The sequence below is a fragment of the Aythya marila genome (assembly GCF_965140915.1).
Source record: "Aythya marila genome assembly, chromosome: 3".
NCBI lineage: Eukaryota > Metazoa > Chordata > Aves > Anseriformes > Anatidae > Aythya > Aythya marila.
This window is the reverse complement of record NC_139044.1, coordinates 113803611-113825894: the sequence shown is the minus strand read 5'-3', so window position 1 is coordinate 113825894 and position 22284 is coordinate 113803611. Positions and strand designations below refer to the sequence as shown.

The 22284-nt window shown below is 37.5% G+C and overlaps 1 protein-coding gene across 4 annotated transcripts in view; it reads left to right on the top strand.

Moving 5' to 3' along the window:
- Positions 1-22284, top strand: part of SUPT3H (SPT3 homolog, SAGA and STAGA complex component) — a 277708-nt gene that overhangs the window by 163520 nt on the left and 91904 nt on the right. For all 4 annotated transcript variants that reach the window (XM_082758111.1, XM_082758110.1, XM_082758113.1 and 1 more), the window contains one exon: positions 22172-22258. In XM_082758111.1, the coding sequence (XP_082614237.1) occupies positions 22172-22258 (87 nt within the window). The remainder of the gene's footprint in view (positions 1-22171; positions 22259-22284) is intronic.

Sequence of the window (22284 nt, the reverse complement as noted above, 5' to 3'; positions counted from 1 at the left end):
TTATCATTGAAAAATTAAAAAGACATGCTGTACCATGGCAGTGAGATTTTTTTTACGGAGTTTATCTTGCTGTGCTGTTGGGAATGTATGTTTCAGCACTGATAATGTAGCACATTAGATGGCTGAGAACAAATAATGCTTTTCCGTAACTCTATCTTAAGACAAAAAGTCTTAAGATCATTTCTTTTGCTCACTGGGAGCTGAATATTTTTGCCTGTGTTACTGAGGTGTTTGGCATTGCCCAGTCTGGTAGCTGGATAGAAGTGAGGCTGCTGCAGCTGCACATCCCCAGGTCCAACCAGGATCAGAGTGAAGGTGGCAGTGGAAAATCCATAGATGTGAGCACATAGATACATGTGTAAGTACGTGTGTGTATGGATATATAAAAGCACTACGGATCACTCCAGCAGCTTGGCTTACACCCTCATGCCACCAGTAACTGGTTGCATGTGCCTCAGCCACCCGGAGACCAGTGCATCCCTGCAGCATCCCACTCACAGACCCCCTTGTCTCGCTGATATCCAGCCCTGATTTATGGCTGCTTCGATGAGTGGTACCCAAAGCCCTTATCCTGCTCAGGGGCAAGTCCAGCTTGGTGTTTGCAGGTGACTACACACTGACATGCACACCGGCACAGAATACACTCACTGTGATCTCATAATTTTGGAAGATTATCGAAGCACTAACAGGAATGTGAGCAGATAATTCTTTTAAAAATACAAAGGGCAAAGTTGTAATCAGATAGTTATTGCACCTTAGAGCTGAAACTGTCCCAGACTCTTGTCCTGTGAAGGTTTAGGGGGAAGGATTTGGGGGGTAGATTGGGAAAAGAAATTTTCAGTAGGTTTGGAACTGTATCAGTTCACCAACTGTGTATCTCTGCTGTGTAAAAGATACTCCCCCATCACACAGTGAGCTGGATGATTGCTTCAATTGGAGATTTTATGGCCAAAACCAGCAGCCTGAGGCTCCAGTGTCTTTATCACAAACTGCACTATATGAAGTGCAAAGCTGCAAAGTTTACTTGACAGTTTGAAGCCGGAGTAATTTACTTGACCGAGACCTTAATGCAACTACTTATAGTACATCATCATCATTTGAACAGAAGGGATGTGCTTTAAACCAGGAATCTGTGGTGTTTGCCAGACGGGGCTCCAAGCTAAATGCTAAATGAAGAATTGCTGTTACCAAGTTTGCTTACTTTGTAATTGCAAGTGCATTGGGGATACTGGAAGAACTGTTTAAGAATGTTGGAACACCTGCATATGGCGCAGCACCTTTATTTTAACAACCCTATAGGTGCTCGTGCAGCAAATTATCACCCCAATGAATTCCCTTCATTTTGACTTGAGTCTTTGCCAAACAAAAGACTCAGCTGATAGAAAGCTGGCTAAGGCACAATTGGTTTTGGATTATAACTCTGAATTTAACAGCTTGGGTCAATGGATGCCTTTTTTTAAAGATGCCATGGTTACAAACTTGTTAAAAGCTGAATTAATTTGAGATTAAGCAAAAATGTTGTTAATCAAATCTTTTTAAACTGTATTAGGATATGTCCATGATGGTTCTGCTCACTGTCACACTGAAAATTATATTAAAATACTAATGCTTTATTTATGTACATGACTTTCATATAATTCTTGACTTGTGAAGGGGTTATCTTATTTCTTAATTCACAGGGCATTTTTATTTGTTTCTTCCTGAAGTGTGAGCTAGATATATCACAGATAAATTGGACTGAATAATCTAGAGTCATTTCTCAGTATGTTTTTCAAAGAAAACCACACATAAATCACAGCTGCTAATTAAAATGAATAATTTTAATTGAAAATCTAATCTTTGCAGGTGCCAAGAGGCTAAAGATATCACACGTATGCCATGTTTCTACACCACTGTAGCTTGTTTTTTGTAACTTTTTCCTCCTTTGTGAACTTTCCTGTTACGATCTCCCTCCTTCCCAGTATGCCTTTTCATTACTTCTGGCTTCATGGACAGTCTGATCCCTCAAGGTGCTTAATGGAGTGTCAGCTGATGCAAAGACATTGTTCTTATCTCAGAATGCTCTGTTAAGAGATACAATTCTCAGATTTAAAATTCTTAAGGTAAGGGTTTACCACTTTATTTGTCCTTAGAAGATAGATATATCTGTAACAATTGAATTCTCATAAAAGAGCCACCAACAAAACTATTTGAACTATAATGGGAGGGTGGAGACAACTTGCCTGCCTATTGAAGTGCATCTTTCATCATGAGAACAATAGCTGGTTCTTTTCCCTTGTCAACTGACCATCTTTTTTCCCTCCATTAAATAGCTGAGATCTTGAACAATTTTGTCCTTGGCCTTCTGCTGTCTATTCTGATAATCCCTCAGGATACTCGGGATAGGATGACAAATCGCAGGGAAAGATGTTCTGATTTTTGTTCCACTGCTGATGAGACAATGCTGTGTCTTGTACGTATGGAGAAAGAATCAATTTCCTGAGTTTTGGGCTTTGTTATTTATCGATTGCATTGATGCTCACAGATTACCCAATGCCTCTGAGCTGCGTTTCTAAGTCTGCAGGGAGGATGCTTTCTACATCTTAAACTATAAGTAAAAATTATATATATTCTACGATTAAACATCCAGGCAGGAGGGGACACCTAATATGTCTCTCCCACCACACTTTTCATATATTCCACTCAGATGGCTGCTCTTGGGGGGGCAGAGAACATAAGAAAAAAAAAAAATTATTTCCCTTCTCATTTCATGTGCCCCATGTTACATACAGCTGCTAGGGAAAGCTTTTAGGAGAAACTGTAGGGGAAATTCTGTTTGATTTCCAGCCTAGATGGAAACTTTGTAGACTTCGCTTCTGAATTCCAAACAATTATCCACTGGCATGTGCAAATACAGTTTTTCATAAGGCCAATCAACCACATCTGGTGGCAGATTTTTCTCAGGTATTGCAAAACACTTCTTATGAGAGCAACATTTTATTCTACAAAATAAAGATGCTTATCATTCTTAAAAATGATCAGTTTTAAACATTTACCATAAACACTTTTTTTTTTTTTCTTAATTCCAGTAAAGTAGTGAGCCATTTCTGCTGCACTTTATCTCAAGTGTTTTAAAGGAAGCGCGCCAAGCCTGCAGACAGACATCCTTACCTCCGTAGCCTGTAATTTTAACAGATGACAGGTAATCCTTTCTGGGCTGTGAATTTGGTGATTCATCATTCACATCTCTGTGTCTAGAGGTGGCAAAGGCCTTGAGGTAATAAAGCTGAAGAAGGCAGTAATTTCTAAGAACCCAAGGAAGATTTTTGAGAACTTTCCAACCCATGTAGATGGATTGAGGGATCCAGGAAATGCACATCTACGGGTGTCATTTATTGTGAGTATAGAATTTGCAGGATGTGCATTTGATGGTGCTTGATGGGAAAAGATGGTGCAGAAGAACATCAGATGTAACTGTGTGTATGTACATCACTGACTGAGTGCCTGTATATGTCATTGCATTAACAGCAAAAAATTAGTTTTTCATTTCTTCCGGGCCTGAGTTTTAAACCTCAGCAGAAAAAAATATATATATATATTGCAATACCTTTAATATCTGCATTTTGACTAAGCATACTGTAGGAAAGTTATTTCTTATCTGGAAATAACCTTAGAGAAGTGAATTAATCCATGTTTCCACTGAAATTTAGCAATTATCAGGCCTAAAGCTTATGGTATGTGAATTTTGGAATAATAATTATTGATATATATGTAAATATTGTTAAGGCTTGAAAAGAAATCTGTTCTGGATTTGAATGAGATTAAAACACCTTGAAGTTCTCTTTGAATACAGAAGAGAACCTCACCTGCCACGGGCATCAGTGGTGTGCATAGTTGCCTAGCATACCTCCTGGTTGATAATTCAAGTTTCTGCTTGATTCATACAACGGAATTTAAGGGAGAGAGCTTTTGCTCTCCTAGGTGAGATCACAGTCCAATTCTCCCTTGTTCATTTTCTCCTGTGTGATCTATCTCACTTTTTATGAAGATTTCAGTGTCTATTGGCCAATCAGAGTGAGAGGGACCATGTCCTCAGCCTTCCAGAGCTTGGTTGTTCACATGTGATGTGCTTCCAAACAAAACAAAACAAAAGTTTGTTTCTTGAAGGAGTCCTTCAAAAAGAGAGTGAAAAGGATTGCCCATGCCCTGATGGTCAGGTTTTTGCCATCAGCAGTGACGGTTGGTTTCATTTGGTGGCAAACTCAGCCTGTGCTTCATTTGGCCCTTGCTGGTTTCTATTTTACTATTTCCCATTTTCATTTTACCTTATGCATGGTTGCGAATCTGCTCCAGTTTGGCAGTTTATGCACTCTCCTAGCAAGGCTCTTGGGCTTTGCACATTACCAGGATATTGTAAGCCCAAAGGTACACAGATAGGTGTGATACCTGTGCTTCTAAGCAGTCCTCATGTGTGTGTTATTCATGTGCCCTGGAGAGAGCTCTCTCTTGTAGTGAATTCTGGACAGAAGAATCATAAAATCATAGAATCATAAAGGTTGGAAAAGACATCCAAGATCATCTCGTCCCCCTACCACCAATATGACCAAGAAGGTCAAGAATAGAACCAGTAATACTAAAAGACCAGGAAAATGTCCAGACCTCCAAGAAGAATCTGAACAGCTTAAGAGATGGAGGCACTTAAACCCACTCACTGGGTGACTGAAGGAGGTAGGTGTTACTTTGGAGATACGGTTGCTTCTCTGACAGAATCCATTTTCACGTGTGCATCTAGCTCTAAGGTTGGTCTTTTAAAGCTCGAAGTCCACTGAATGATGCGAGAGGTTATTCTCTCTTTCCTTGTACTTATTCTTTCCACCACTGCGCAAAAGTGGTGTATGTCATTTTTCAGAGTGCCATATTTCACACTTCGGTTTAATTTGGCTGATAATGATTTGTTAAGCAAATGTAAGTATGTAGAGCACATGCTGGCTCTCACACATAAAGCGTGCAGTCACTTCAGCAGCTCTTTTAAAATCCCACTCCTGCCTTATAAAAGCTGCAGGTGCAAAACAGTTTGCCTGTGTACTAGCTCAAACAGAAGATAAAGGTAATATATAACTTTATATTCAGCATAGCTCCTTGGCCATTATAATGTAAGAAGGGGACCAGGTTGGTAGTTTCCATCAGAAATACATATTTCAGTGAATGGCCTTGCTCTTACCCCTTGACCTGTGTAAGAGAAAGGACAACTGATCATGACACACACCAAGCCTGTGACAGCTAGCAAGCATGAGCAATAGAAAACATGGCTCTTCTTTTTACATTTAGAGGGAAAAGCTGTTTTTGAGATTCTTTTGATCTCTGGTCCCCTAACTATAAGGAGATTCTGCTCTCAGAAGTTACATCATTTCTAAATCTTATTATAGAAATGGAGGAGGGGGGGTTCAAGTCAAGGAGAAACACCATATTCTTCTAATTTTCCTCAACCTCCAGTATGTATTTCAAGTTATCTTTCAACAGAATTTTCTTACTTTCTTCAGGCATCCCACAGATTTCTGTTCTTATCCCATTTCCTTTTCATCAGTGAGCTTTCCAGCCTCATCTGCTCTCACGGATTCAATATCATCCCAACACTGGTGTTTTGAATTTTTCTCTTTCCACTCTTAACTAGTCTCTATTTACACATTACTGCATCGCGACATGTTTCCCTTCTTTATCCACTGAAATTCAGGAAGGACAAAACCAAGCTCCTTACTCTGTGAAAGCTGCTGTGATATTCCCTGTGACCTAGGGCCTTCTGCCTGGCTTTTCTCTGTCTCTTAATTCTAGGCCATGCCTAAGTCTTGACACGTTTTCAATGTGATATTTCAGATAGCTATTCTTCATATCCGTATTACCAAATGTCTGAACTGCTTCCATGTTTGATATTGTAGGAGTCATTCCTATTTATGTTTTCGGTGGTACTTGGCTAGCAGTGTGTTCTCTGCCTCAAGGATGAAGGGCTTTATCACCATCAGTATGGTGATCAAAATCATACTTGCAGTTGTAAACACAAGAGGCAATTTTCTAGCCTCTTAAAGAAAATGTTAGAACAGGAAAAAGTGAAAATTTAATTTAAAAACCTACTATTTAAATTTAACAGTTTTTTGTGTTTTTTTTTTTTTGTTGTTTGTTTTGTTTTGTTTTGTTTTCTTTTAATGGCAATTCTTCGCTGCAGATTTACCTTTTCAAAAATTATATTATTTTGAGAACTTTAAAATATCCGTAAGTTTTTTGAAATAAGAAACTAATTTTCATTTTGGCTAACCTGGAAATGACCAACTGGATCATTTTTCTCCTTTATTCAAAGAAAAACATATTTTATTTTTTTTTTAATACTAAAATTGGGCACAGAACATGGCAAAACAAAAGATAATTAGAGAAAAATAAGTGAGAAACTGATTTATAGTGAAATTTGCATTTGAAAAGTTAATAGTGCATTTTGAAAGGTAAAGAGTTTCAGAATATTAAAAATATATATTTAAATATGAAAGAAAATTCAAATTAAGCTGTCATATGAGTCCAGTCACACACAGCTGTGCTTTTTTTTTGTATTTTCTTTAAGGAGCAGGGGTAAGGAATTAAGGAATGATTTTGAATAGGGATCATATTTTGCTGGCCAGCATTTCTGCTATGGGAAGAGATAGATGGAGGAAAGGATTGTACAAAACCTTGAGACTGCAAAACACAGATGACCTTTTGAAAATTAATATCTCGTGTTTTGTGGAAACTGTACTAGCAACTAGAAGAACTATGTTTATACAAAGGTGTGGGATAGAAATGCAGCTGACTAAAATGAGAAATTTCCCACACTTCCTCACCAATGACCTCAACCCTGGCTTAGGCTTGGGCAATAATTAAAGCTGCACTGGTCTTTTCCTGAGCACAGGCTGGCAAGGATGTCAAACTGCAGCAAACCACAGCCAGGGTATTTGGTGAAGTGTGTGGCAGCAAAAGATCAGATGCTGATTTAATGTAGTATGCTAGGTCAGGTTCACGTTGTGGTCCAGAGGTTAGAGGGAAGCGTGCTGCTCATTTTGCCTATAACCGTACTCATTATTTAAGCAGCTACTGGCTGGGAGGTTGGAACACAGGCGAGGAAAGAAAAGAGGGTGGATAAAAATAGAAAGAAGAGCTCTTTTTTTTTCACCAATTCTCCCATTGCAGTGGGTTTTATTTGATAATTTTCCTTTACAGAGAGGTAAATTGTGGGACACATTATTTTTCTTTTTTTAGATGAGGAGAAGGGTGCACCTGAAATTATGGCATATGGTTATAAAATAGCAGTTCCAACACACTGCCACCTACACCAACATTAAAAAAAAAGTGAACTCTCACTAGAGCAAAATCTATCAGAAACAACACCTGCATAAGATAATTATGCAGAAAATACATACAAAGTGGAAGGCCAGGCCAGGAAATCTTTTCAGTGTTTAGCTCAGCCAAGAGGAAGGGATTTGCTTCCTACTAGGTAAGTGTGGGTTCACATGCATTGCTCGATTGCAGGAAACTCCTGACATAATGATAGAGCCTGAAAATGAAAGTAATATCTATGGACTTGCTTTTAATACTTGGTATTCTGAAGTCAGAAACGCTTCTGTATGCATTGAATGGATAATGAATGCTATTAGTAGAAGATGCTCTTTAATGAGCAAGATGAGGGATTTGCCACTTTTCTTCAAAGATAATATTCCTAATAACATCAGACCCATTGCTTTGGTCTGTAGTTGATGGAATACAACACTACTTCTACTCAATTTAAAAAACAACAAACAACACCTTTCAAAGTTATGAGAAGCTATAAGCAAAATTCCCCTGATCCTTTAAGGATATATTTCCACTGAAACTAAGCTATAGCTTTTCAGACTAGTAGGGATTACTCCATCCTGTGCCTGGTCTTCTGTAAAATTTACGTCAAAGGAATTCACTTTACTGCTCCAACACTCTATCATACTTCGTGTTTGGCCAAATGTCATCCTACACAAAATCATTTAGTCTTCCTTTGAAGATAGATCTGCTGCTTTTGTTGAATACAGTGTTCAGGAGAATAAATATGGATTCGCTAAACACCCTGATGTACATCTTAAGCGAGTGTCATGTAGCATAGCTTAATAGATGATGTGTTTCACTGAGACACGGGAAATGTGAATTCTGTTTGTGATTGTCTCTTTGTTTGCATCGGCTGTGGAAGCCTGAACCTCTACAACTGACAGGGCGTGAGAGAAATGGGAGGCACCCAAATGCACAATCTGTGCACTGTGAGATGCACCCCAAATTATCTTTTTATATCTAATTCCTGACATTAAATGTCATTTCACAAAACATCCAAGGCTCATCGACTGACTGAATCTTAAATATGACTGAATTTATTTTTGTTATCATCAGGATAACAAAAGGTGGACAGAGTGATTTAAAGAATTATTTGTAAAGATTGCAATCCTACTGATTAGATTGAAGATAATTGGAGGGAGGCACCTGAAATGTGGATAGCCTCTGAAGACAAGGCTAAAGGTGGATAAAAGTGTTCTCTGGTGGGTACCACTCAGGAGGAAGTCAAGTAGTGAAAGAATGACCAGAATCAGAAAACTGTAATACGTCGTTAGGTAAATGAACTTCTATTTCTGCATCTCAGGTTTTAAATTAGAAAAATAAGGATAATGTTACTGTGTTTCCCTGTAAAGTTTTCTGAGATGATTAGAAAAGGGCAGTACAGTATATGCATTGTGTGGTATTGTCTGTTTATTTACAACCTGAAATTTGTCCTGCAGTGGGGAGCCTCAAGCTCGTCATCCTCACCACCGATTTCTCTTCAAGTGTCTGTAAAAAGCAGAAACAGTCTTCATTGCTGCCTCCTCATGAGATAGATGTCCTCTTTCATTCGTTAGCTGATATATCATGGTTTATTACATCTGTAAGATATAAAGGCAAATATATCTAAAGAGAATCTTAAAAAAAGCCAACAATCTTAAGTTTATTAACAATGGTAACTCTGGACTATATATCACTGTTTACATGAGGCCATTAAAAAGGCCCTGATTCTGGAGTCATTCTGTAAAATCTTGTGTTAGGCCTTTAGGATTTAGTTTACAGCATTCTAAGAAGGCAAATCTTAACTAGATGAAATTATAAAGTTAACTGTGAGGTATGAGCTCAACCACTCTGCGTTTTATTATTAGCTGTAGTACGTGGCTGAGTACACAGAGCAGAGATACTCACATCTGTAATGAATAACTATTTTTTTCTACACGAAGCTCAAACATATATTAGCACAGCCTATTTATCTGAATGAACCAAAGCTGCAAATAATTAAGGAATCTACTCTGGGAATACTTACACCATCATAGAAGCTGATTTTCATTCAAGTTGTATCAAAAGAAACCCCAGCAACCTCGCTCAACTCGTTTTACACACAAATGCCATTCATCAGCCTAGATTACTTGCTGCAAACGGCCCCATTATTTTTATGTGCTTTTTCATCCTTAGTGAAGGAGTTAGCAAATTTCATCTTGTCCTATGTCTTGTTTGGTGCACAGGGGGGCTGCTGGTGAGAAGACTTTATTTCTTTTACTCCATATTAGCAGTGCTGTTGTGTGCTTACCTCATGACTGATAGGCACTGGGGAGCTGGTTGCAGCAGAATTTCTGAGCTGAGGGTTGCAGTGGCTCAGCGATCTGGTGAAGTTTGTTGTCTCCACCTGTGTTCTCTGTCTCTTGCAGAAGAGGCCTCAAGGACTGGGTTTCTGCACTTCTGCTTTGTTGACACAATATTTTTGATACCAATTGTACTTTTGGTTTAGCAGAAGATAGGGAACCCTAATCCAAATGGGAGGGAGGGTGACTGTTGTGCTGGAACCTATATAAACAGAAGAAAATAAATTCTTTTGTCAAAAAAAAATCTGTAAGAATATATGAAATTCAGATGAGAAAGGAGCAGTTCAACCTCTGGACACATCTAATTCAATCCACTCAGCGGGGCGCAGTCACCAGCACTACTAGATCTGGTCATCCATGGCCTTGTCAAGCTCCATGAATTTGGAGGCTTTGGAAGCTCCAAGAATTTGGAAGCTCTTGCTTACCTGGTGCACTGCTGCACTATCTTCCCTGTGAACAAGGCTTTCATAACATCCTACCCGATCACTCCAAACTGCACTTTCTGGCTGTTGCCCCTCATTGTATCATCTGAAACTACCAACAAGAGTTTGGATCCACCATCTTTCTAATTGTCCCTCAAGTAACTGTGGGTAGCAGCCTATTATTACTTTCTCCCTTTAGCTTCCCAAAGTTTATGTAATTTATTTGAATATTAATGCCAGCAGACTTTTGTTTTCATCTACAATTCATCCAGGGCTGAGATGCCCAGTGCTGATGACTGGAGTGCAATAAAATCTTTGAGTTTTACTTCTGTTAAGTACACATAATTTGTTTCCATATCCCTCATTGGAGTTGTCTTACCTTTTGGTCCCATGGTGAAAATCTCAGTTCTTCCATATGCTCAGAGAAAATATTTGCCCTTTTTGGAGCCATGTTTAGATTTTCCATCTCTATTTCATTCTGCACAGAGTATCTACTTTCTTTCTTCATTCTGTTTTATGTCTGAAGACTCTTTTGCTTTGCTTTTTAATTTGACTTGCAAAGTTAATTAAGCTTAACTTTTGGCAGTTCTTTATTCCTATAGTTGTTGACCTCTAGTAGTATGGTTTTACTGCATGCTGCAGATCCTGTTCCTCCACAGAAAGCCACTGTTTGAAAAGTGATTTCTTGTGAATGTAAGGATTTACTTTTATAATATTCTAGGTCCAGGTTCTACACAGAAAACTAGTGACTGTGCTGACATTGTTTATGTTAGTGTCTCTTAGTTTTATATTAAAATGACTGATACTATTTGTAAAGCTTTATGGAGGTTTGCAGGTTTTTAGTTTAAATGTTTAGTTGGTTTTTGGTTTAAATGTCACTGAGAGTTATGATTATATATGATATAAGGCTGGTGCACTTACTCTAAATTAGAAAAGAAATATATTGGGCACAGTTTTTATGGTTGCATGTCTGCTAAATCACCTCTGCATTTCAGAGCTCTAGGTATTGGGAAATATTTATAGTTTTTGCTTAGGAGTTTATACCAGGTTAGATATGAAAAACTCTTAAGTTAAAGCTCAGAAGAGTTTGTCATTGTTGTTGTGCATTATTTTGTAGATGTTTCCCATTTTGCTAGAGAAGAAAGGTTGGACTTGGTGCTTAGGGACATGGTTTAGTGGGTGACATTGGTAGTAGGGTGATGGTTGGACCAGATGATCTTGGAGGTCAATGAATCTGTGATTCTGTGGTTCCAAGACTCATTAGCAGTGCAGGAAAGCTGCTAATTGGCTAGCTCGACATGAGCCAGCAGTGTGTGCTTGCAGCCCAGAAGGCCAACTGTGTCCTGGCCTACACCGCCAGAGGTGTGTCCAGCAGGTGGAAGGAGGGGATTGTCCCCCTCTGCTCTGCCCTTGTGAGGCCCCACTTGGACCACTGCGTCCAGGTCTGGGGGCCCCAGCACAAGAAGGATGTGGAGCTGTTAGAGCAGGTCCAGAGGAGGGCCACAAAAATGATCAAGGGGCTGTGAAGACAGGCTGAGGGAGCTGGGGATGGGGAGATGTTCAAGACCAGGTTAGACAAGGCCTTGGGCATCCTGATATGGTGGGAAATGTCCCTGCCCATGGCAGAGGGGTTGACACTGGATGGTCTTTAAGGTCCCTTCCAACCTAAACCATTCTATGATTCTGTGAAGACGTTTAGAAGTAGGCCACAGACTAAATGCAGTACTCAGAGGAGACCATAGAAATCTTTGATCTAGAAAATGTTTGCAAACAGTATTTTCAATAGTTTATTTTAGCCCTGTCAAAACCTCTCTGGATCTTTCCTCAAAATCGTCATGGCTTATGCTCACCCCCTTCATGTTACTCATCCTTCAGCCTTGAGAGGTCAGTCCAGTCTCTGGGGGCCTATGAAATGAGTCTCCTTTGCCTCCAGGGTAGCTTCTTCAAAGAATTGCTTTCTCTCATATTCCTGTAGACTTAGGAGGAGCTTTCCTGAACAACTTCAAAGATATTTTCCATTGTTCTTCAAATATCTTGTTATCCGTAAAGTGCAACCATATTTTAGTATATTTTAGTTTTGAGAAGAAAAGAGTATTTCCATGAAAAGTTATTTCAGAGCAGCTCCGTGCAAATCAATATAGCATTAAATTATATAAAGGATCATATCTCAGTGTGGACTCTGGACCAATTGCCAAGTTATCTGTTCCAACATTTTAGAATTCAGCTTATCATTTTATTATAGTTTAAAGACCTCCCTTTTTTTTATTGCCAAAAACATACTTAAGAAATAAAATGCTTTAACTTCTCCAACAGTTGCATTTAATTTGAAGGATCTAGTAAACATTACCGAAGCACAGCTAAGGGAAATCCCTTATGGCTAATAAAAAATTGGTAATAATAGCAGATAAATTTTGGAGTTTTCATAATAGATTATCTAAAAATCTCCAATGCAAAATGTAAAACAAAGTAGGCCCAGACGCTACTGTATAGTTTTTAAGCTATCTTCAGATTCTAGGGAGAATCTGAATAAATGTAATGATTTTCAAACTATTGATGGTCTGGCAGAAATGTTGCTACTTCTTTATCCTATTGTTACCAGTATTGCTGTTAAGAGTTTCAGAGTGCATTTGGTAGGTTTTTGTACATTAGTTAGAAGATCTTCTTACCTCCCAGTAGTTCAATTTTAACCATTTGGACAGTTTCAATCCATTCAAACTGTCTTTTAGCAGGAGGAAGTGTAGTAATTTATTCTTACAGGGATGTTGTGACTCCAACACTCCCTTCTCTTCCTGTTGCTTGATCCAATGTAATTAAATAATAGATTTCATTTCATAACTTTGCAGTAGCAATAAAGAGGAAATTATGTTCAGAAAGCATGTTTATTTTTTTTTCCCCAGCCTTTTCATGGCTTAAAACTGATTCCTTCTCTTGGTGCAAAAGTAATGTGAAACAGCCTTTTCAAACTTATGTCCTTGGGAGATGAATGTTAATTAAAGAATGAACATTAAATAAGAGTTAGGAAATCAGTGCCATTTTTCAGACACAAATATCTGTTGTTCAGATTTTACATTTGTGCTGCTTTGTGTTGCTTGCTTTTCTTTCTCTGAGCAACAGCTCTCTTCTTTTTTGTTTCTTTCATCTTCCCAAGAGAAATATCTGTTGTGTTCATGTTATCATTTGTACAACTTGGATTTTTGAAGCTTAGAGAATTAGGTCAGAGGTTGGTCTCGATGATCTTGAGGTCTCTTCCAACCTGGAGATTTTGTGATTCTGTGACAATTCATATAAGTAAAAATAATAATAATAATAATAAAAGGAAAATACAGCAAAACAACAAAACAGAACTACAGAAGGAACTTCCTTACCTCTTATTTTTTACATGAAAATAGATCTACCTTGGACTGCGCCTATTGTTTTTATGAATTTCTCTCTATTTTTTTCTTTATCTTGGATTAGATTATTGGGAGAAAGATGCTCTAGATTTAGGATTTCAAAGTTATTTTGAAATGAACTTGAGGGAGATTTATTGAAATGAAAAAGGAAAAAAAATCTTAGAACTTGCTCTTTCTCATAAACATTTTATTATACTTCTGATTATACTGTGTCCCCATTGGCAAATGTTTTTCCCTAAAATTGAAGAACAGGCTAAGACTTTATCTAGTGCCATAATGTGTACTCCAAATATGTTTTGCAGTTGGAAAAGCATTAAAATCAAATGATCTTTTTTTTTTTTTTTTTTTTTCCTATTATTGTTTTCCCTTTCTTTTGATATTTTGGGCACATCATGCACGATATAGATTTGTACGTCTGTCAGAATTCTGCAGGCACTATAACTTACCTTAGGCCTAGTAAGACTTGTCCAAAACACTCAAAATCCTGTAAACCAGCAGCCATCACCATGCATTATGTTTCTCACTGCTTATCAGAGCAGTCCTGTAACATTCTGTTGCAGTCACCACTCAAGCTAATAGGCTTTTATTTGGTGGACACATTCATTTGATCAGATGCGAATAAAAATAAGGAGAAAGACCAATATGAATAATTTCAGGTAAAATCTTTTCACCTACAGTCTGCCACCAATAACACAGTTTTTCCAAGTAAGAATGTAACAGCATGTCTCTTCAGGGCTGTGAAAAAATTTAGAGTTTTCTAATAGGAAAAGTTGCCATTTTGCATTTTTTATTGAACCTGAATCCCTTTTTTCCCCCTTCTGTCTGCTAGTCTAGATTTTCCAAACAGTGTCTTATTTATGTGCTTTATGGGATTAATTTTTTAAAGTATGTTTTTGTCCTTCATTTTGAGGTGTTTGAAGAGATTTTTTTTTTCTGACTTTGCTATCGGTTTTGCCAGAGGATGAAGGTCTTGTCATCTCTATATTCAGAGCAGTGATGGGTGCCTAGCTCTTCATAGACTTACTTGCTTTGCAGTTCTTTCATTAGCCTGAGGCTTGTTCTAAGACCACTTTATCTCTGTGCCTGGAATAGGTAAATATATGTCTTATTTTTCCAATGACAAACTGTGAAGCCTGATTCCAATTTGCTGTCATGTGGAAAGGAAGAGTATTTATTTAGTGTCCTGGTGAAACTAATATAAGTCAATGATTATTTTCCTGTGTGAGCAATGTAAGGATGCAATATTTAAACAAATGTTAATCTGCAGCAATGGGAGAAAGAAACCTGTTTATATTAGATGGTCTCTCAATCAACGGGGAACAGTCATTTTCTGCTTGCAGCATTGGAAACTGCATAACAATAATCCTGAATGGTGGTTTGTTTTGGAATTTGAAACCAAAGGACAGGAAGCTGTGGGTATAATGTAAACCTCTGCTGGTTTGCATACTACAGGAGTATTGGAGAAAGAAAAGGAATAGAAATAATTGGTACAGAGGAAATAAGTCTGAGTTGATACACTAAATATCAGAAAACTAATAATTTCTCCAGTTCTTAAGGGTAAATTCTAATTGTTGGTTTGTTTGTTTTCCCCAAAGGAACAGCAAATGAATTTATTGCTAAAAAGACTACACATTCTTATTTTTCAAAAATAACATTTCATAGCAAAAAGGCATTGGAAGATGTAGCTTAAATTGAATTAATACTTAAAATTGAGATTCGCAACTTGGTATAGCTATAGAGATACTTTACTTCTATAAAAATTAAACAACTAGTTCTGAAAGTTTGAATCCAAATGTAGTAAGTTTTATTGCAATTTCCTCAGAAGGACCAGTATTTATTTAGTTTTGATATAGGCAAGTTTGATTCACAGTTGTTTCTCAGCAATGCCTCTGGTTCTGCAGAAGACTATACCATCATTTTCCTTGGATGGTATTTTTCAAGCTGATTTTTTTCTTTCCTATAATTAAAACCAATCAACCAACCAACCAACCAAAAAAACACACTAGATTAATGGTTTCGAAGTCTATTTTCTTTCCTGCTGTTATCAACAACAGTGAGAGAGCATCAGCAGTGGTCATCTCCAGTAGGATACCAAGTTTTGAATTAGCAAAGCCTATGTAGCTGCTGAATAATTTGACCATATTAAAATTGTATTCAATGAGTCTAAATGCTTTTCTGCATTTAGAAACTTTATAGTTTTAATGCTGTTTGTATCATTTCACTTAGTTTGGTCAGTACAGCCTACTATAAAAATCAAGTGTGCAATAGAGCTTCTATTGTTTCGTGGAGGTAGAAAAATTATAGATATAAAATCCTGGCCCAACATGTTGATTTTGGAGTCAGAATTGAAAGAAAGAAAAATAGGAAAAAGTCATGCCTGAAGCTTAAGTTGAAATGTAGTTATTGTTCATAAATGCATTAAATTATTTCCCTGTGTGATAGAAAATGCAACAGCAAGATCTAATTTGAGGAGCTGAGCTTACAGTATTTATGAAACAGAGATTAAATAAAAAATTATAAAAAAAAAGAAGACTGCTTTAAAGATCATCTTTTACAAATAGCAGTATTAATTTCACCATTTACTTGGAAATTTCATTTCCATATTCAATCTACTTAATATTAGTCTTATAATCATACAGTCTTTAATAGATTCAAATCTTCACTTTCTGTAGCAGAGCCTAGGCTATTGGACTTTAAAAATAAGTTATCATTCCTCTAATAATTGTACCTGTTTATCTTTTAAACAAAAATGGTTCAGAGTATCAACAAATGGTGCAACAAAGGTGAGCTCCTGCAGCACAGTGTGTTTTCCTGTCTGCTCCATTCCATGGGCAGAGGCTGGGCAGATTTCTAAAAGCTGTGTACATTTTTCTTGTCTCTGTCTTTTATTTTTATGTGCTTAGAAGGATCATATTTGACACATGGAGAACATCAGCTCAAACAACAAGGTACAAAAACAAGGTCCAAACATAAATAAATAAACAAACCTGCAGGAAAACAAAAACAACAACAAAAAAAATCCAACTTTTTATATAACAAAACACAAGCATGTGGGTTGTCAGTAGAATGAAGACAGATTGTAATGTCAAAATTAAACTAGATGATTAATTTGAACAAATGGGAAGAACAACAAAATACCTTTTCCTTCATCATGCTACTCTTCAGAAGTTTCTGATAGCAGCAGTATGGCTAAGAGGTCCAGGAGTTCACACTGACCAATCTGAAGGCGACTGAGTAAAGGGCTGTTTTCTCCCATGACTGTTAGACTGCCTGACTTTAGATTTATACCTTTCGTTACCTTTAATGTCAAACCAACCTTTGTGTATTGGACCTGTAGACAATAGGTCCAACCTGCTTGTTGCTGGAGATCCTTTGGGGATCCTTTGGCATTTCCAGCTCCCAGCTCTTTGGGCTGCCTGAACGCTGCAAGCCAAAAGCCATCGCCACCTGCTAGAAGGCAAGACGAGGCAGTTGAGCGTGCTTCAGATATTAAACAATAAACTGATTTTGAAGGAACAAACATAACAAATGGCACACTTGAAAGAAAGTTCTCTGTGAATTTCAGGGAGTGAATGGTCATGGGATATGAACTAACATTTTCTTACCCTCATGATCCATATATACCAAAATTCACTGTGTACTAAGTAAGACAATGGGATTTTTTGAAAATTTTGAGGCTGAAGCCTCAAAATGGGATGCAAAGGTTAATCTGCTTCAGGTCTCTCATTGTCACCTGGTGATGCATTAAATGCTCTTCAGTAAAATATACCTAGACCTGAAAACATACCTAAGGATGACAGAATTGATAGTCTTTTCATGTGCAGGTGATGGTTTTATGCTTTAGACAGCTTGAGGTGATTTAGTCATGCTGTTTAACCCTTGAATGGTGATCCTAAATCATTGCCTTGTAGAGTGCTCTAATAGACTCCGTAACGTGATTACCCTCTCAGGATGCGTGAAGTGCAGAAAGCTTGTCCCTACACTGACCTTGGGGAACAGAGTTTGTGTTTTTCCTGTGTATGTCAGGATTAGAGGGTCAGGTGTCAGAGCTAGATGTATGTGAGATGTTATAGGGAAATATTTAAGTGAAAAATTTTAATCATATGTTTAATTACTTTCAAAGAGGTATTGGGACATTTGGCTTAGAATACATTTACAGCACTATACGTAAACTCAGAATTTCTATTGGTATTTTTATAGTTGCATACTTTTGATATAGAAAAGATTAGGGGAAAAAGAAAAAAGGCATTTAAATGCACATTTAATAACAAAACAACCTTCCTGCCTCAGAGAAATTTTCAGCCAGGTGAACTATGTTCTAATTTTCCTCTATAATAAAAACAAAATCATAGCTCTTGAAGCATTATTCTTGGCTCTCAGCAGCTTGAAGGCATGCAAACATTACCATTTCGTCTCCATTCTACAAATTAACTGGAAGGATTATGTCACAATGTAGTGTGTTTGTTTTCCAGCTTTTTGTCTGTTTGTCCATCAAGACGTTTTTGTAGAAGTATCAGTGATTGTTGACTTTGGAGGTAGGGGAAGAAAAAATAATTAGGAGAAAAAGCAGACAGCGCCATTGAAGTAACTGTGCTTCTGTCATAGGAGAATGAATGCTCCTTTCAACAAATCTATAATTTGCAAAAGTTGCAAAAAGAAAATAGCCGTAAGGTGACTGTTAACATACTTCAGTTCATCCTGCCAAGAAAGTTAACTTCATAAAGTCATTAAACCAGTGATTACATTTTAAAATATTATTCCCCTGCCATTTCTTCTTAGACTTTAAAATATAGTTACTGTATATACTACTTTCTTTGTAATGTGAAAAATTGTAAAATACACTTATTTTTCATAAACTCCTAATTATTAACAGAGCTATTTGTGCTCCTATAGTGAAAGTCATTTCAACACTTCCGTTATTTAAACTTCACTTTTAGGGGTTCATAATTTGGCTGTAAAAAAAAATAAATTCAGACTCTGGGGTCTGAAATATTGTTTGCTGGTATTGGGAAGTTTAGCCTGCTTTTCTTTAAGAAACTAAGAGATTTGGATTGCTTACTCTTCTTTAAGATAATCCAAAATAAGGTATTTTCTGGACTAAATAATGTTAGTCATTACAGAATTTAGCAAAAGCCACAGAGTGTGGTGGAACTGCTGCTGCCCCATATTCTGGGACTGGTACTCAGTAGAGCTGAGGCTCGAAGAAGGAGACTTGTGGGACCTTCTTGCCATGTCTCCACTGCTGCTGTTCCAGAAGGGTGGCTGTAACAGCATGTGGGGAAAGTTCCCTCAGCCCTGAGAGAATCTTTTGGAGTCCCTGGCAGTAGACCTACTGCTCTTGAAGGAGGAGCCCACAGTGCTTCCACTGCAGCCACAAGCCAAAGACCTATGGACATCAAGGTCGTATAGCTGAAAATTGCTTTCCTGTGATGCTGAATGCTCAAGTGCTCTGAGGTGGATCATTTCTTTGGTGCAGCTTCCTCAAGTCCCCCTTCATCACATAACACAGCCGCGGTAATGACTCAATGAGGCCTTCAGCTCCGGAAATTAAGGAATCGGGGCTTATTGCATATTAATGGCAACTCCGGGACAGTCAAATAAGACAGTTTGTTATAATACTAATTATAGCCAAGCACTCATGTTGTGGTTTGAATGAGTCAATTATGTGTGTGTTAAAACTATAAATACATCTTCCCCCCAACCTAGACTGTGTGGTACGTAATTTTTTTTTAATTGCCTGGATACATATTTACCTGAGCGTATCCTGGTTTCCCAGATAAATATGTGTACCAATGCAGAACTCATTATGGTCTGTTTGGATAAATAATCCATATTTTATAACTGTACAGGAAGTAATTATTTTCCTATTTTGCTTTCTTTAAGCCAAAGAAATTAAATGCTGTGGGTTCATTACTTAAAATAAAATAGATGCAAAAGTCAAGGTAATGTGAGAATAAAGTTTTCATTGTTTTGGTAGAAACTGAGAATATTATTCCAGATTTTGATCTTGTGTTTAGCCCAGAATAACTCCATTAAAATAAACAGTGTTATTCAGGATTTACTTAGATGCAAATGGGACGTGAATTTGGCCTCCTATCCTTAATCCCCCTTACTTCACTGGGAATTCCTGCCAGTAGCTTGCACACAATCTTTGCTTTAAATGACATTGTCAAGTATTTATCATTTGGAAAAATAAGGTATTTCAGCTGCATGGAGAAATTAACTGTTACGAATTATATAACAAGAAAATTAATGTCTTGTAATATGGTCGTATATAGAATTATAGAACTGCAGAATGGTTTGGGTTGGAAGGGACCTTGAAGGCCATCCAGTCCCAACCCCTGCCATGGCAGGGACACCTCCCACCAGCCCAGGCTGCCCCCAGCCCCATCCAGCCTGGCCTTGGGCATTGCCAGGGATGGGGCACCCACAGCTCCTTGAGGCAGCCGTGACGGGAACTCACCACCCTCCTTCCTTATATCCAATCTAAACCTCCCCTCTTTCAGTTTAAACCATTAGTTTAAAGCCCCATGCATTAGGAAAGTAGAACATACTTTGATGGCGGCTATTTCTGCCATTGTTTTATCTGATATTGGGAAGAGTTGTGTTGTGTTATCACTATGCCAAGGTCAGTTTTTATAATTCATTTAAGCTTAGTGGAACCAAAGTCAGCCTTGGCATAAATCCGTTAACTGCAATAGATTTACACCAGAGATGAATATTGTCTCATTCTTGGAAAATTTATTTTTATCCAACTCTTTATATTTTATTTTAGAAATATAAGTAGCCTGTGTACCCTCAAACTAATCAGAATAAGAAACAGTTTTGCTTATGCCAAAAAATAGAACTATCATTTTTCACATTCTTACATTTTTCAAGTGAGTTTCAAGTAAGATTATATTACTGTGACTTCTGAATTCCTGAAATCTCTCTGGTCTTTGTGACTGCAAGGGCCAACAGTGTTTCAAGGGGAAAATCTGAAACTCTTCCTGCAGTATGTTTTGTGTTGTGCATACTAGATACAGTTCACATTTTGTATGCATATGATTAGTGTGGAAAAAAAATTAATGTAGTCCAGTATTATGATTTATGGACTGAATCTTTTGCCCACTGAACACTTGCCAAAAACAAAATCTTCCCCCCCCCCCTCCTCCTTTTGGATATTAGAAACAGCTACTGTTTTTGTTGATCTTTTTAACTTCTGAATAGGCCTATTTCAAGCCATAGCAGCATGGGAGCTCAGATTAATAATATACTTATTCAGCCAGTGATACTGAGTGAAACCATTGCTAGTGTGAGTACGAGGGGTAGGATTTCTTTAAATTATTTTCAGGTGCATTCATGCATTTCTGAAAGAAGACTATAGAGATATTTGAAAATAAATGAATTTTCTGTTTACTGATCATGTTACAGGTGTGTATGAGTTTTAATATCAAGAATTTAAGATGTCTCTTTTTGATAGCTTTTGTACTGGGATCACAAGTCCATCCATCAGATGGTTAACAGGGACAAGAGCAAAGAAATGACCAATTCCAACCTTTTGCACAATGTTTTTGAACCTAGAGGAAAAGGTGAATTCCATGGTGTGAGGCATCCTTTCTAGCGCACCTACTCTACGGCACCATCCTGAGTTAGCACCAAAGGATAGGGAAGGAGCAAATCCCATTGACTTCTCTTCCAATTTGGGTTTGACCTCCTTAGTCCAGCACTTTGATAAGCATCAGCTTGTGCAAGTTTGGTTTCTAGTCTTGGATTGCGCTGATGTGATATGTTTGTGTGTAAGCGAGCCCACCTTCCTCTAAGTCACCAGCCCTGCACCTACTGAAAGCTGAGTCCAAGGCTGATGTGTTCAGTCCCTTCCAAATGGATTTTTGCCCTTTATAGCACAATTTGAGCAGTCTGGGGCCTTGAGAATCATTGCCATTCTGACCGTCACGATAGAGGTGAGGACAGTTCTTTGCTTCACACTTGTTTTGCTGCCACTCATAAAATTTGGGGGCATTCATTGTTCAATCCCATTTTAAATTTACCTTTTTCATATCTGAATGGCTGGATCTGCTCAATAGGTGTTTTTTCAATTATTTTAATAGAGTCAGTGGTTCCTATCAATTCATTTGCTTTCTCTCAAATGAAATAAGAGTATGCCTAAAAACGTCTTCATGTGGGTATGGTTTGTACTAATGATAAGTCAAGTGAGATAGAGTTTCTTTCCAAAAATACTTAGGTAAGCTGTTTAAAATTAGTATTTGTTATTCTAAAAAATTGTGAGAGGGATCAGCCATCCTTCAACAGTTGCAGATAAAGTGCTATGGCAAGAATTTGGCATTTTTACATTGCCTGAGAGAATTATATGTTCATTTTCTGGGCTAATGTGGTTCAAGGAAGAAAAAAAAAAAAAAAAAAGTAATGCAGTGCTTTTCAAAAGTGATCATTTTAAATATAAACAAAAAAAGCTTTTGCTTGAGATTTGTCAAAAGTCTTTCAGTCTTTTTGTAAAATTGTTATTCCGTTTCCCACTAACAAGAGCAGAGTGAGTGACACCTTTGAGAGTCCCAGCTTGTGTTTAAGTGCATAGCTTTATTTTGCTATGTACAGCCATGCAAAAATATTATCTGAACTTATTTTAAAAACCTAGTGATTTTTTTTTTTAACACAGAAACAGCCATCCTAATTTATTTGTTTATTTTAGTTACAGCAAGCAGCCGAAGTTTCTCAGCTGAGAGGAGCTCGAGTCATCTCTGCTGAAGATCTCCTGTTCCTAATGCGCAAAGATAAGGTATATGTCTTATATATATATAAGAC